We start from the raw sequence: 15,361 nt of genomic DNA, 5'->3' as shown, positions 1-15,361 counted from the left end.
AATTGAAATTAAATTGAGTTCACCAGGGTTCACGTCATTATGGTGAAATCACCATATGATTTGATTATTTCTGTAACAAAGCGCTTAAAAAAAAAAAGGGATTACTCTACAAGGGATGACTGAGGAGATGACGGGCCAAGACCAGTGTTCCCTCTAAGCTGCGCACGTGCAATAGATTTTTCAGACCGCGCACATTTTTCTGACCGCACAAACAATTTTTTTTCAGGGGTTAAAAATCTTTTTTGCGCCAGTGTTTCTGAGATAGGAGTGAGCCATCTCCACAATAATAAGATCTTTGATGTGACGTGTCGAGTCTTCTTGGCCAATCAGCGTCCTGTTTCTCGACATGCGCTCTCTGTACCTCTGCTAGCGCTCTGCCTCCGTTAGCACCCCCCACCCCCGCTGTCCTCCTCCGGGCGCCAGGAGTGAAGCTCGCCCAGAGCGCCACATGAGCTCGGGCCGGCGCTGTTTAGGCTCCGCTTGGCGGGCCCTGCTCCAGCAGCTATAGGCTACCATGGCGAAAAGAAAGGCAGAGCAGGCGCCCCAGAAAAAGGTCTGCCTAACGTTCAAACATGAGTGGCTAGATGAAATAGTCCAAACTGACACAGGTAGGATGAAACTTTCAGACATATTTAAATATGAAGTTATTAAATTGTTTATATAGGCTACCTTTAGGAAAAATGACACCATGTCAATTTAATAGGCCTATAATTATTGTTAAGCACTGCATTAGCATTTTTCTTTCAATGCAGTTCCACTTAAATGTTGTACCTGCTGAGAAATGACTAAACACCTTTGATACTTTTATTTTTTATATATATCATTATCAGTCATAACCAGTGAACCTGTCATAATCTCCCCTTATTGAAGTTCAACAAAGATCCTTTAAGTTCAACTAAACTGACTAGTAAAACACCATCATTAAAATGTTCCCAAAGTTTAGCCATTATAAGAGATATTGAATAAATATCAACCTTGTATACATATTGATGTATTTTCTGTGCATTTCTTGTGGTCATTTTCGGCAGATCGCGTGGTTGCGAATTGCTCACAGTGCTGAAATGTGCGCTCAGAAAAAAAAATGTTTTCCTCAGTGCTGAAAAAAATTTGAGGGAACATTGGCCAAGACCTCTGTGTGTTTGCGTCATTGTGGTTTTATTGTAGTTTGTTGGTGTTGTCGTGTGGCAAAGTGAATATATTTGTATAATTGTTGTTAGGCAGCCACCGAATGTGGCTCTGCTTGCTGCTACGATTGTGTTTTTAGTTAAATGGTGAATTAGCAGGCTGATCGCTAACAAGCTACAACTCAAATATCTCTCTGTTTCTGTGTGTCTTTACTTGTCTGTTCCTGTCCAGAACACGCGGACGGTCTGTGCTACAGGCTGACATCTGTGTGCCCCACGGTGAAGCCTCAGACTCAGGGACTAGCGAAAGATGCCTGGGAAATCCCACGAGACTCACTTGGACTTGAAATCAAACTTGGCCAGGGCTGCTTCGGAGAAGTCTGGATGGGTAAGAGACCATGACGTTTACACACAGTATATGTTTCAAAACACACATGCATATTGTCTTGTGAAGTGGTTTATGGGCGACGAATGAAGCCGCTGAACACACGCCGAACCCCATCAATCGTCCTTTTAAATACATGAAATTGTGCATTTATATTATTTAACATCTATCTACTTGTAAAACCAGAAATAGTTGTTTCTGCATCAGAAATATGTTTTTGAATCTTATTTTTAGTTAGTGATTTCATTAATATATAATAACTATTTTTGTGTGCATTGAAAATATTGTTGTGGAGAGAGAGAGGAGAAATGTGGCTTACAAACAGAGACAAAGCATCCGTTGTATATTATTCATATGTAAATGTAAATTTAATGTCAAACTAAAGCAGTAAATGTATATCGACTGAGTTAGTTTATAGAATTATTCAGTGTAGCTTAAAACTCACTCACTGGCCCACTGATTGCTGTCGGTTTACACACACACACACACACACACACACACACACACACACACACACACACACACACACACACACACACACACACACACACACACACACACACACAGCTCCGTAATCACAGGTCACCTCCTACGCTTCAGTTCTCCGGCCTGCATGTGAGACGGGGGCCTTTCAGTGAACGCAACTCTTCTTTCATCACTCGGTCTTTCATTAAGCCCGGCCTGCAGCAAGCCTCGACCTGCGTGCAATCCCAGGAATCCGCCTCTGTCACTCCCTGCACCGTTTGTTCTAGATGGTTTTTCTACTCCGCGACAACTTCTGACTGAAAAGCCCTTCCTGGCTCACGTGTTTGTTCAATATCACGCTTTTTAAAAAAGTGTTTCGTTGGCTTGTGCTAGTTGACCTCCAATGTGTGCTCACCACCTCATGTTATTATTACCATTAGATAATGTCATTGCTCTACGTGTGTGTGTGTGATTCATTCATGAAGGTCAGCGTTATGACGGAAACAGTAGATCTCCCGCCTCAGCTCATTGTATGCAAGCAGGGCGGGAGTAAGTGGCTCTCGACCAGGAAGTGCCCGATTATTTTAGCTGTCGTGTTCGTTCTCCCCTGAGCTGCTTTTCACACATGGGAACACTGCCAGAGATCCCTGGCATGATTTTAGGATTGACTTTTTAATCCCTTTAAAGGGGTCAGAAAGTCTTTAATGTGCCTTCAGGGTTTTAGTAGTCCAGTGCGTGTCACTTAATAAATTGGAAAAGCCTTGAGGTTCATTAAATTCCTCAATAATACTTTGAAACAAAACCAAACACGAGTGATCATTTCATTTTCGTTTTGTGTTTTTTTTTTTTTTATTCAGGCACATGGAATGGCACGACCAAGGTTGCGATCAAGACCCTGAAGCCAGGCACCATGTCTCCAGAGGCCTTCCTGCAGGAGGCTCAGATCATGAAGAAACTGCGACACGACAAACTGGTGCCCCTCTACGCCGTGGTGTCGGAGGAGCCCATCTACATTGTAACTGAGTTCATGGGAAAAGGTAAGAAAGAGGTCAAACCCACAAAGCAGAAGTGAAGAAGACCAGTATCAGACCAGTATCAGACCAGTCGTAAGAGACGCAGTTTAAGAGACGCATGAGAACAAGTTGATTGGTTTATAAAACAGTGATGGAAACCGTAGTTCTAGCTCTTTAGACTGGAACATTCTTCTATTGGTGGAGTGAAATTTGCGTAAGTTATACATGCAAAAGCTTCGGTGAAATGATTTAAATATAAATCAAGCTTTATTCATACATGGGAACACCCACCAAACAAAAGCCAACTGCCCCTAAAAGTCTGGGTTTTGATATGTCTTCACCTAGAAACGTGTTTTGCTTATTTTGACTAGCCTCACTGTGGAGTAATGCATCTGAAATGTGCTGGAAGAAAGATTTAATGAAAACAAATGCAGTATCTTTTAAATGTTACCTCTCACGCATGATCAACAGTCCTCTTTAATAAGATAAGATAAGATAATCCTTTATTAGTCCCTCAGTGAGGAAATTACAGGATTACAGCAGCACTGCTCACAAGTGAGTAAAGAATAATAAAATAAAATCAAGTAATATCAATAAATATAAATAATAATAATATATATGTACTTAATAACAGGAGAAGTCTGTAGGTGGAGGCATTAATGTACAAATGATCTTTAATGTAATTAAGTATGAGTGTTGAATTGATTGGAACTCTGATTTATGATTCTGTTTATAAGTAACAAAATACAAACATAACACTGAATTGAAGGAAGAAGACATTTTGCGCTCATGTTGCCTTCGAGTGCTTTTGGTTACTTGAGCGTTTTCTGATGCTGAACTCTCCTCTCAACTGATCCTGCCTTTTTATTTTAGTGTTGTGTTTGTGCAACGCTCAGACCGATGTATTGATTCTGCTCGACTCCTCTTGACAGGTAGTTTACTGGACTTCCTGAAGGAGGGAGATGGTAAATACCTGAAGCTGCCCCAGCTGGTGGACATGGCTGCTCAGGTAGGATACAAACACAGCGTCTGAATACAAACACACAGAATCTCCATTTGTCCCTGACCTGCCCAGCTGCTGTTTTTTTAAATCTGTGTGAGAGAAGGATTTGCATGCATCAGCGATAAACAAAGACCGCTCTATGTTGGCAACTTCCCAGCCGAGTGTGTAGGTGTGTACGAGTCAAATATTCAGGCCCCGTGATTAACAGTGTGCTCTCATCTGGGTGTGGTATTTATTTAATATCGGACGTCTCTACCCTGCCCTCGTTCCCCACCACTTACCTGCCACTGTAGCACTTAAACACAGCTCACCAGAGGCCACTTGAGCACGCTGGTTCAGTCACCGACGCTGATCTGCTCTTAATTTGCCTCTTCGCGCTCCCAGGCTCCCTCTTCTCCTCACTCGGCAGAGTGGAAAATGCTTGAGAATTAGAACGAGGCAAGTTGAAACCTCGAGACGCCTCCTGAGGGAGTTCACAGCCGGCGTGAGGAGATGGCTGTGTTCAAGATGTGTTCAATAGTTGTTGTTGTTGTAGCTCCATATCATTTAATTTAAAAATCCCTGCATTAATATCTGAGCCTCAAACAATGCAGTGTGTATTTCCTAAGATGACATCTCACTCTAACCCTTTTTTAAATTCTTCTTATTGAAAAGTAATATTTGATCTCGATCTTTTTCTTTTGCAAAATTCTCAAACTATTTGTCTTTGACTGTTTGCTTTTGTTTTCCTGATACAATTTTCTCAATGCCGACCCCTCCCCCCTCCTTCCTGTCCAATCCCGCCTCAGATCGCAGACGGCATGGCCTTCATCGAGAGGATGAACTACATCCACAGGGACCTGAGAGCTGCCAACATCCTGGTGGCTGATAACTTGGTGTGCAAGATCGCAGACTTTGGCCTAGCTCGACTCATCGAGGACAACGAGTACACCGCCAGACAAGGTGTGTGTGCGTGTGTGTGTGCGTGTGTCTGCTTTTGTGAGGACTTGCATTCGCTATAAATAGACCATTTATTCCGAGCACTTAACGCCTACTCTGGAATTTGAACTGATTTCTACCACGACGACAACAATGTTTTAACAACTAAAATTGTTTGTTCCATCTGCTCACTTATCTTTCTTTATCGTATGTGATGGTAAATTTAACATCTTTGAGTTCTTGGTTGGACAGAAAGTCATTTGAATGTCTCATGTTGCTGTATTTTCACTATTTATGGATATTGTATTGACCAAACTATTGATTAATCAAAAAGACAATCAGCAGAATAATCAGTAATGACGAAGATGATATCCATACTTGAACTGGAGTACAAGAGCACATGCTGATGCATTTCTGTCATCGTGCATCCTGTTTATTTAGGCCACAGTGTTGTACGTATTTATTGATTAACCAGTAAGTCGATCAACAGGAAATGAATTGTCAACAATTTAAGGGGGCAATAACAACATTCCTGCTTTTTACGGGTTGTAGTTTGTACTGACTGTAATGTAAACACATACACGTGAATATGCTGCGCTCAGAGCAATTAACGTGGCATACAAAGTGAGAAAGATGACTCATGGCGAGTGGGAGAGGAGGTCATGGGTCAAACAAACACTGGACTTTCAACCAGGAGGCCGGTGTTGGACACTGGTGTTTGTGTCCCAGAGTGTTGCCGAGCTATCTTAACGTTTTTTTGTTGTGTTTGTAATGTGTTTTTTGCACTTATGTATCGTTGTTTAAGTTTTACTTGTTTTACATTCTTATTTTATGCCCAAACGTAACGCTTTTCTTCAACCCAACTAAGTGATTTTTCTTACCAAAACTAAATGAAATAGTATGTTGCAACTCTAAACACATTGGTTATTCCCCCTGCCTGACTTTGTTTCATTCCTTTTTTCAGGTGCTAAATTCCCCATCAAGTGGACGGCCCCTGAAGCTGCTCTGTACGGCCGCTTCACCATCAAATCAGACGGCTGGTCGTTTGGTATACTACTGACGGAGCTGGTGACCAAGGGCAGAGTACCATACCCAGGTAACGATAGGACGGCACCGATGTTGCTTATCAGAAATGAGTCTTCATTTGTTCCTTTTCAGTAGAAATAGGAAGCATGCCTTTTCCTGCGGTTTTATTTTATTTTATTCCTAGTTTTAAAGCATTATCTTGAATATGTTGCTCATATTTTCCTTCATGGAAAACAGGAAGAATTCCTTCAGTTTTGTCTCTGCATAATTCCAACATGCTGCTCATTATCATCATCTGAAGCTTTTAATAGTATTGTTCTCACACATATAGATCAGAATACAGAATGCATAACTATATGTAGCTGTATTATGAGTCAATGCAGATGTTGTGTATGGGAAAGAACCACTTACTCTCTCACACATGACGTTGTCTGCCACCTTGTTTCTGACAACTGCCTAAGAGCAGTACTGCAGTGTTCACGGCGTTTGCCTGGCACTGATTACAGAGTGTGCCTTATGGCAGACTTAACCACCATCTCTAGTCGAGGGCCATCTGGCTCCCGTGGCCCTTTTTTTGGTTTCGGTCTAATTATTCACCCCAGAGCTTCTTCTTTTCCCCCCTTCTTGAAATTGTAGTATGACTCACTGGACATTTGTGACTCTTGTCCTGTTGTGCTGCAGTCTTTTTGGGGGAGCTCTATCTCTGTTCTCTTCTATTAAAACGTAGAAGCAGTTTGATGTAGGTATACCAAGACCACATGCCGAGCATGGGAGCACATCATCTTTTCTATTTTAGTCTGTCTGTGTACGTAGATAGATATGACAGGCATGTTATTAGAGCTGAGGGCTTCGGATCCAAGACATAAATCACACTAACACCTCAGCATCCGACATACCACCGCACCATATCCTGGTCTCAGCAGTTGCTCTGGGTCTTTCCTCTCCCCCAGTGTGTGTGATAATCTGATCCCCGCTCTCCCACAGAGCGATGGAGATGGAGGGGGGGATGCGGTCGTGACCATACCACTGACTCTGTGTCATAACCTCTTTTAGTTGAGCTCCCCATGGAGCTGTTTCTGCTCCATGTCACAGGGTTCAGGATCACTGTCTTCCTGGGAAGACAGTGATCTCTAGTGCTCTAGTAGGGAAGGAAGAGGGCACTGGGACAACTTCCATTTATAATTACATTTTATCTCTACAAACTACTAACAATGTGTTTGCCCTGTAAGTGTTGTTTTTTTTAATCATCTTTTTCCTTTAACTCAGTGGTTTGCGGGGGCATTTTCACCTCCTGTCAGCTGCATGACGCCAACATTGGCTGCAGGCTTCAAACTGAGATGCCTCCTAATCACAACTCGCACAATTGTTTTTGACCAGAAAACTTGGGAAAAGGCCCACTTTTTGTATTCGTTTTTTTTTCCAAGGACAAGTTACATTGACATAATTATCCAATAACGTAAAGGGACAGATCACCCCCAAAACCAAAAGTACATCATTACAATACATAGGAACTACAGTTCCTACATGAAACTGCTCAGAACGAGGTCTGTTGATTTATCTTGAGTAACCAGGGGGGTATTCTTCGTACATGGTTCAAAAAAGTCGATCAAATCCCATTACTATCCATCTTAAATTAGCGAGATGATTGACATCAGACTTCCTGTTTGTGAATGCAGCATAACGGTGCCTACGCTGGTCAGACTAGAGTCACATAAGCATCGCAAAATATCAAGTTAAAGTGTTGGGAAAATGTATCGGCTAAATTAAGTGCCTCATCACCCAAATCAATCAGATTATATTTATTTAAATGTGTCTGCTCGCAGTATACAAATGAATATATACTTATGAGGATATATGTACTGTATGCGCGTATGTATCATATATGTGTATATACATGTATGTGTAGATTACCATATAACTAAAAGTTGGAATATGTGTATGGGCGGATCAGTATCGTAATCATTTTCTACACTAATGATATGTATGGTGTACTAATAACACTGTCATATAATTATGAGTGCTTTAACACATCCATAAGTTTCTTAAGCGCTAAATAAACTTAAGAACAGCGCGGCATGCAGCGGCTTTCCCGATGTTCTCCCCATCGCTGACACTGTACAAACATGTACCAGTCGCAAAAAGGCTGTGATCCAGTCTGCATACAGTATGTGAGACGAGCGATGCTCGGCTGCGCCTGTGGTGTTTAATGTACGACTCGAGGAGGTCTCGGCAGAATCTATAGCACCGCGTACAGGAAGTCATCCTGATGTGAGAACGGATCTTGGCGATCTGGAAGAACTCTCTCCCTATAAAACTAATATCGCTCCTTCATCAATGAGGAAGGGAGCTGCCTTTTTTGTCTGGTAGGAGTGGCCAATTTGTCCAGTGAATTTCACTAAACCTGCTCTGGAGCAGCTTAAGAGATTTCGATGTGTTGCTATGGTGATTTTTCTAAACTTGCTTCGAAGAACCAAGAAGCCTGACCTGCGTCATCTTGTCCTGACAATTATCCGGCTAACTCAGTAAACCAGGTACGAAGAATAGGGCCCAGGTCAAGATTTTTGGAAAGAGAGATTTGCTGTTGAGTTTTTCAAATGTATTTTTTGGGCATCTCAAGCCTAGTGCCATATATATCCATTATATTCAACAGAAGGCAGACATCTCTACGACAGATATCTTTAAAACTAGGCAACTTAAACCAAAGAAATCTAGATTAATAAATAGCATATGAGGAAGAATGTCTCTTTCTGATTTGGGGAGAACTTTTTTTTTTTTTTTTAAACAACAACATTCATATATTGATCCTTATTCTACTTCACCGCCATGTTCCCTTAAATCTCGGCTCATCTCGTTGTCTCACTATTTTTCATCCAGTAGTTACCTTCAACTACAGTCCTTTCAAAATGAGGTGCTTTGGTTTTTAAAGAGAAAAACAAAATAGAGCTACAAAAAAGACTTAAAAACAAACTATACATGTATTAGTTATGAAACCAAGCATGTAGGGAGGTGTGCTTGAGGAAGACGGTGAACCCTAATGTTCCCTCATGGTTAGACCACTGGAATGCACGGTAGCTCGCTCATGTGTGTGAATGGATGAATGACTCAAATAGTGTATTATTTTATATTTAAATGCTATCCATCTGCAGTCCGTTTTAAACCATATTGCTGTGTGTTTTTCCCAGGGATGGTGAATCGTGAGGTACTTGAGCAGGTAGAACGGGGTTACCGCATGCCCTGCCCCCAGGGGTGCCCCGAGTCCCTCCATGAGATGATGAGGCATTGCTGGAAGAAGGATCCAGATGAAAGACCGACCTTCGAATACATCCAGTCGTTTTTGGAAGACTACTTCACAGCCACGGAGCCGCTGTACCAGCCAGGAGACAACCTCTAGTGTGGGGGGTTTTAGTGGAGGAGGGAGGGGCATCATACGGAGAATAAAGCTTGGGACAACGGAGAGCTTCAACATGGGGGAAAGCCTTGATGAGGCTTCAGAGAAAGAGAGAGGTTTTAAGGCTACAAACTAGTCCTCAACCTCACTGGTATGTCTGCTTGAGCCGGAAGAAAATGTCTTCTGGAGTAGAGGGTCGTCCCCTGGTTGTCTCCCCGGGGACAAATATGTGGGGGAGTGTTCAACTGTGCAGATTGATGCTGGTATGTGAAACTCTGGCAACCCCGCTAATCATAATAATGTATTTGAACTGGCCACAACACTGTGATGAACATAAGAGGGATTGTCTTCTAATTTAAAATCAATGGCTTCCTACAGATTTTTTTTAACTTTGGTACATTTCCCCTCTCTCCTCCAAGCCCGCCCCCCACTTTTTATTTTTATTTCACACACAGTTCTTTGATATTGGAGTCGAGATCTTTTGTATGCGCGAGTTTGGTTTGAATTTGTAAGTTGATGGGTTATATTTTTCGAAGCCACCAACACCTGGGTTGAATTGTCAAGTGTGCGTCTTTTTTAAACGGTTACTTCCTGCACGGACGAATGTACCGAGAGATCGATGCGGATGAACATAAAGTATGTGCAGAAAGATGTATTTTTAGCACGTGTGATCAGGTGGATGAATGAGAACATGAGCAGACCGTGTTAAACATCCTACAAATTTATATTTAATACGGTCACGTCGATTTTATTATACTTTTTCATTCTTTTTTTAATTTTATTTAAACAGGGACTTGAAATCATAAAGAGGTATTTTGATAATATACACATGCGGAAACATTTTTCCTGTTTAACATTTTATAAATGTTTTGACATTTCAGCTGTGAAAAAGAAAATAGCATATGGTCTTTTGTTTGGTGCACATTTCTGATTGCTGTAACGTATTTTTCTCTTTATGTCGCGCACATCGATGTGCAGAACCTGATGGATGGGCTAGAAATCTGTTGGATCTATTAAATTCACATCATCAGGTAAATCATAGACGCAGATGTTGTATTTCTGTCTTTTCTTCTCAGTAAAATTCCACCAAACTTATGACTTAACACGCCGTCATTGTCCTTTTAGTTCTGTGTCTGCTCGAGGGAAAGTTTAATCCAAATCAAACAACAAAAAACTAATATCTTAATTTGTAAATACAACTATGCAAAATCAACCAGTGATCTTTTATGGAACGAAAAGTGTGAAGTGGTATTTGCCTGTCGAGTTTCCCTTTATGGTTTTCTTACCTCCATTCCCAGTTGTAGAGATGATGGATGACTTCTGGAGTGGAGTAAGTAGAACCAGACAAAACAAACCGCTTGCACACTGCAGCCAGGTCAGGGATGTTGAGAATATGAGTCTAATAACAAGTTCTGAGAGGTACGTTCACTGCCGGTCCAGCAGTACGGGATGGAGATGTAAAGGCATCTTCTTATTGTCATTCATTAAGTGAGCTTAATTGGACAAAGATGTGAACTTTTTTTTTTTTTTTTTTTTTTTCTTGTCACTCACAAGAACCTAATGCGATTGTTCCTAAAGATGGGACTTGAACTATTGGGGAGATGTTAGCGAAATAACTGAGAATGGTAACTAATATGATTTTGTATAGAAAAAAATAAAAGTTTTACTCAAAGGTTTCCTTGAGCTCTCTTGTTCTTGACGTTTCGTGGTACAACTCGACCACCAAGAAAGACATTTATAATTCAGTCAAGACTCCTCTTGTAGAACACATCTGCATTTCACCGGTCTTTATTTAATTATGTGCACTATTTGACAACAGGTATGATGTACATTGTCTTCTTTTTACATTTAATAAATATGATTTCCATGGTTTAATTGTTGTGTATTTACATTTCAACAAGATTATGCCGACTAAACAGGACAAGCTAGTTTTTTATTTTTCTCAAAGAAGGTGCTTGTAGAAGTTAAGAAATGAAGACGGTGGTTCATTCATCCTTGTCCCTGTAAAAAAAGAGAGTTCATTTGTCAGAATGTTAAGTTGTATAACACTAAATATTAGAACAAAACAACCAAAACTCAGAAAGCTCATTCGTGTCCTCACCTCACCGACTTCTTGAACTTGTTCAGAGCCTCCAGGGCCACATACTGGATGAAGGCCGGGTCCTGCAGCTCCAGCTCCCCGGGAACAGAGAGGAGAAGTGGGGCAGAGTTCAGGATGTTTACCTCCACTGTGGTCTCAGTTGCAGATGTGTTCTGTTTGCCATGGCTCTTGGGCGCCACCTGGAGGGTGGAAGAGGTCACGTGTTACACCAACCAGTCAGTCTCCAGTATTAGATGCTGACTAAACTTTTTCAAGAAAGAGGTTTATTTAATATTTGTTTGTAATGTGTAAATGTCCCATGTTTGATTCATTAATCAGTGATAGACTTTTAAAAATGTGGGAATATCCTTAAAAATGTAAAGGATGACTCCCTGAAGACTTTATTTCATAAATCTCCTTCTCACCCTGATGATACGGAAGATGTGCTCAGTGCTGCTGTTGATCACAGTCTGAGCCACCCAGCTGAATTCAGCCGCCATGTTGCTCAGCCAGTTGACGGTTTCTTGGGTGTGGCGCTGGACAATAGACGAGATCTCCTCGTACTGCTCTTTGGACACATCCAGCATCTGGGAGACCTCGTCCAGCTCCACGTGCAGCTCTCTGACACTCGGGCACTCTGGAGACAAGAGGAGGAGCGGTCAGGCGAGCTGCTGCGTGCAAAAGATGTCAGCTGAGGTCAAACAGTGGTGGCGGTGCTTCACCTGTGAGCAGAGCTCCCTGGCAGGCCTCACACCGGCTCTGCAGCTGCCAGCACTCTGACGTCTGCTTGCGAAGGTCTCTGCACAACTTCCTGTTCTGCAGGAAGCGCGGGAAACTTTCCCTCACTGCACAAAACAGAAACACGTGCAGCCGTTAGATGTTTGCTCTTTATTGATTGGTAATGTTTAGTGTTAAATCTAAATATTGGTGTCAAGCAGCAAATTTGATTTCTGTAACATACTGCTTTTGAAATATGACCAAGGGAATTTGTAGTCAACTAACACAGTGTTTTTCAACCTTTTTTGAGCCAACAACCAAAAAAAGTTACAAAATGTCACATTGTAGCATAATACAGCCAATTACCTACCCAATATGGTAGGTAATTATTGCGCCACCTACTGGCTTGGAAGAGTATTTCATTACTAGGTCAGCCGCTATATTGCAGGCTCAGACGCTCAACAATGGAAAATTGAAAAAACTAAATAATACTTTTTTGGACCGATTAAGTGAAATTGGACATTTTCGCACGGCACACCTGACGATCTCTCACGGTACACTGGTTAAAAATCACTGGACTAACACACAATTGTGTCTGTTTGTTTATTTAATGGACTCCACAAAGACTCACACAAAAGCACCACTTTAGAGTGAGAGAAGAGCTCATAGGTCTCTTGAAAATAAGTGATTCAGCATGAAAAGCATAACAAAAAATGACTAATGGACTAAAGACTTTTTGCCACTTTAATTATGTTCATCATCTGGTGCAATATATAATACATTTAAATACTTTTCATATACTGTTTTTACTCCGTCTGTATATTTAATATTGTATTCTTCTTGTTATTGTTTTTATTACAGTTTTACTGTTTATTTATATTACTTGATTATTATGTTTTATTTACTTTGCGTCTCTGTGTGCAATGCTGCTGTAATCCAGCAATTTCCCCACTGCGGGACTAATAAAGGATTATTTTATTTTATCTTACATCTTCGTCAACTAAGAGCAAAACTACCAATTAGTCGACAAAGAGACGTATTCAGACATATTTAGGCCTCACTGGCGTCAACCCGCTGCTGCTTCCCAACTACCTTTCTTCTTCTTCTCTTCCTCCACTGCCACGGGGATGTCATCAAACACCTGGGTCACCACAGCTCCAAACTCCTCCACCACGCTCTTGCCGAAGTCGAAGAAGGAGTCCAGCACCTCGTCCAGTCCCACGCCCTGCAGGAAGCCCGAGTCCCGGCCGGCGTCGTCGAGCTCGCCGTCGCTCTCCTCCGTCGGGACGTCGCTGGCGTTCAGGAAGGCGCTCTGGAGGACTCGGTCCAGCCTGCCGCTCATGCTGGAGACCAGGGCCACGCTGCGGCTCACCAGCAGGCCCATCCGGCTAGTCAGGCGGTTGAAGGAATCCTCGATGCGGTCGACCTCGGTGTCGGTGTCGTCAGGACCCTGATTCACCAGGATGTCCCCTGAGGCCGTGCGAGGCTCCCGGGGGCCAAAGCGGCTGGACACTCTGCGGAAAAAGTTATCCACCTGCAGTATGAGAAGTATACGAGGTAAGTTTATTGTACTATTGTGTCGGGGTGTGGTTGATAACCTCAGGGTCTGCAACACAATATTATGATATTTTCTTCTCCTAAAACTATTCATACGAAATATACTCTGAGGCAAAGGACACAGTTTGCGTCTCGTCACGACTCAAAGACGTGACCAGGGGACAAATAAGACATTTTAAACTTATAGAAGTGCAGCCGTGATTAATCCTAATTGTGCTACTGTCATTCATAACACATGCATCTCTTTAGTCATTAAAGCGTTTCTTTATCTTACATGTTGACGTATTTGCAGTGTTAGAAACTAACGGCGAGACGATGAAACTTTCAATTGACAACCATAACATTTTATTATTTGTGGCTGCAAAGAGTTTGGAGGTTAGAGCACTAAAGTCAGAGCAGTATAGTTTTCATACCTTGGCTTGAAAAAGGCCAAATCCTCTGCGGCAGGTGGAGGTGTAGAAGGTCTTGCAGGCCTCCTCCAGACAGGGTCTGCACTGCACCCACTCAGACTGCAGGGAGTCCTGACACTGCTCCTCCGCCTCCTCCAGCTTCCCCGTCACCTCCTGAGCCAGCTGGTTTGACTCCTGGAGGCAGAAAAGGAAACATGTTTCATCGACTTGCTTTGCTTTCTGTCTGCCTTTCTTTCTGCGGAAGGTGTCTTGTTGTTCTTGCCTTCTTCTTGTCGCTGCTGTGTCGGAGGGACTTCATGAGGTGTTCGTGCTTCTGCTGGTTCCTCCACATCACCTCCCTCATCTGCTTCACCCCATAAAGAGCTCTCCTCACCTCCTCATCCACCAGCTCCTCACCATTCAGGGACAACTCTGAGAGACGGAGGGAGAAAGAAACCTGGGTGAGATGTTAAAAAATAAAAAAAGGACTTATGTTGCCAGATTTTTGTGGTGTAGTGCCAGTGAAAGTTAATACTTTCCTAGCTGTTTTAAGAAGGTTTATGACTCTGAAAATGAGATCATCTTGGTTTTATCAAATATATATATATATATATATAAAGCATTGACAGGTCTATGTATTTTAATTGTTCTTTTATGTATTTTATTCTATTTAATATCTTTTGTATTATCTGGACCTTGAGTCGGTAATAAAAGTTTGATTGATTGATTGATTACTGCAATGTGATTTATATGAATAAACTAAAAACACTAATTAAATTAAACTCAAAACATCCGCAGAACGTCTGTATTTATGTTTAATCAGAAGACGCAACCCTTTGCTGTGGGGCTGCTGATAAGAAACAGTTACTTTAAACTCTTGTGCATAAGATCACACATTCCCTCACAGATGCATTCAGATTCCTCCGTGCTGACTCACGTTTTAAGGTGTCCTCTGAGATGCCAGTGGGTTGGTCCTGTGGGGCAGAATAAAGGACCCCCAGCGTCGCCACCAGAACAACCACACCGAGCAGCAGCTTCATTGTTGACCTCGGAGCTTTAATTAAAGAAAGAGAAGTGATGACGATGACACATACCAAGCCGAGGAAACAAAAACAACAGGGGCTTTCTGCTCCTGAAAGCTAATGGGATTTGAGTTTGAGTGTGATTAAACATCAATACTGTACCTGTTCCTCAGTGGCTCTGCCACTTGGGGGTGCTACACATCTGTCTAGACATAATTAACTACAACCAGACGTCCGTCCGTAGTGCCGCAATGTCAGATAATTAATTTTAGCT

The 15,361-nt window shown here is 42.1% G+C and overlaps 2 protein-coding genes across 2 annotated transcripts in view; one reads left to right on the top strand and one right to left on the bottom strand.

The window, feature by feature from the left end:
- Window positions 1–11,017, top strand: part of yes1 (YES proto-oncogene 1, Src family tyrosine kinase) — a 30,807-nt gene extending 19,790 nt beyond the window's left edge. The window contains exons 7-12 of the mRNA XM_079220591.1: window positions 1,357–1,512; window positions 2,832–3,011; window positions 3,920–3,996; window positions 4,779–4,932; window positions 5,873–6,004; window positions 9,117–11,017. Of these exons, the coding sequence (XP_079076717.1) occupies window positions 1,357–1,512; window positions 2,832–3,011; window positions 3,920–3,996; window positions 4,779–4,932; window positions 5,873–6,004; window positions 9,117–9,325 (908 nt within the window). The 3' untranslated portion in view covers window positions 9,326–11,017. The remainder of the gene's footprint in view (window positions 1–1,356; window positions 1,513–2,831; window positions 3,012–3,919; window positions 3,997–4,778; window positions 4,933–5,872; window positions 6,005–9,116) is intronic.
- A 290-nt stretch (window positions 11,018–11,307) lies between these two features.
- Window positions 11,308–15,105, bottom strand: clul1 (clusterin-like 1 (retinal); the record flags this gene model as incomplete). Its single annotated transcript, XM_079237566.1, has 8 exons — window positions 11,308–11,323; window positions 11,424–11,602; window positions 11,828–12,039; window positions 12,125–12,247; window positions 13,212–13,653; window positions 14,090–14,260; window positions 14,349–14,497; window positions 15,003–15,105. The coding sequence occupies 8 exons, from the start codon at window positions 15,103–15,105 to the stop codon at window positions 11,308–11,310; spliced, it is 1,395 nt and encodes a 464-aa protein (XP_079093692.1).
- Window positions 15,106–15,361: the final 256 nt, after the last annotated feature.

This window comes from Taurulus bubalis (genome assembly GCF_910589615.1).
Source record: "Taurulus bubalis genome assembly, chromosome: 1".
NCBI lineage: Eukaryota > Metazoa > Chordata > Actinopteri > Perciformes > Cottidae > Taurulus > Taurulus bubalis.
The sequence above is the reverse complement of the archived record's forward strand: the minus strand, read 5'-3'. Positions and strand labels throughout refer to the sequence as shown.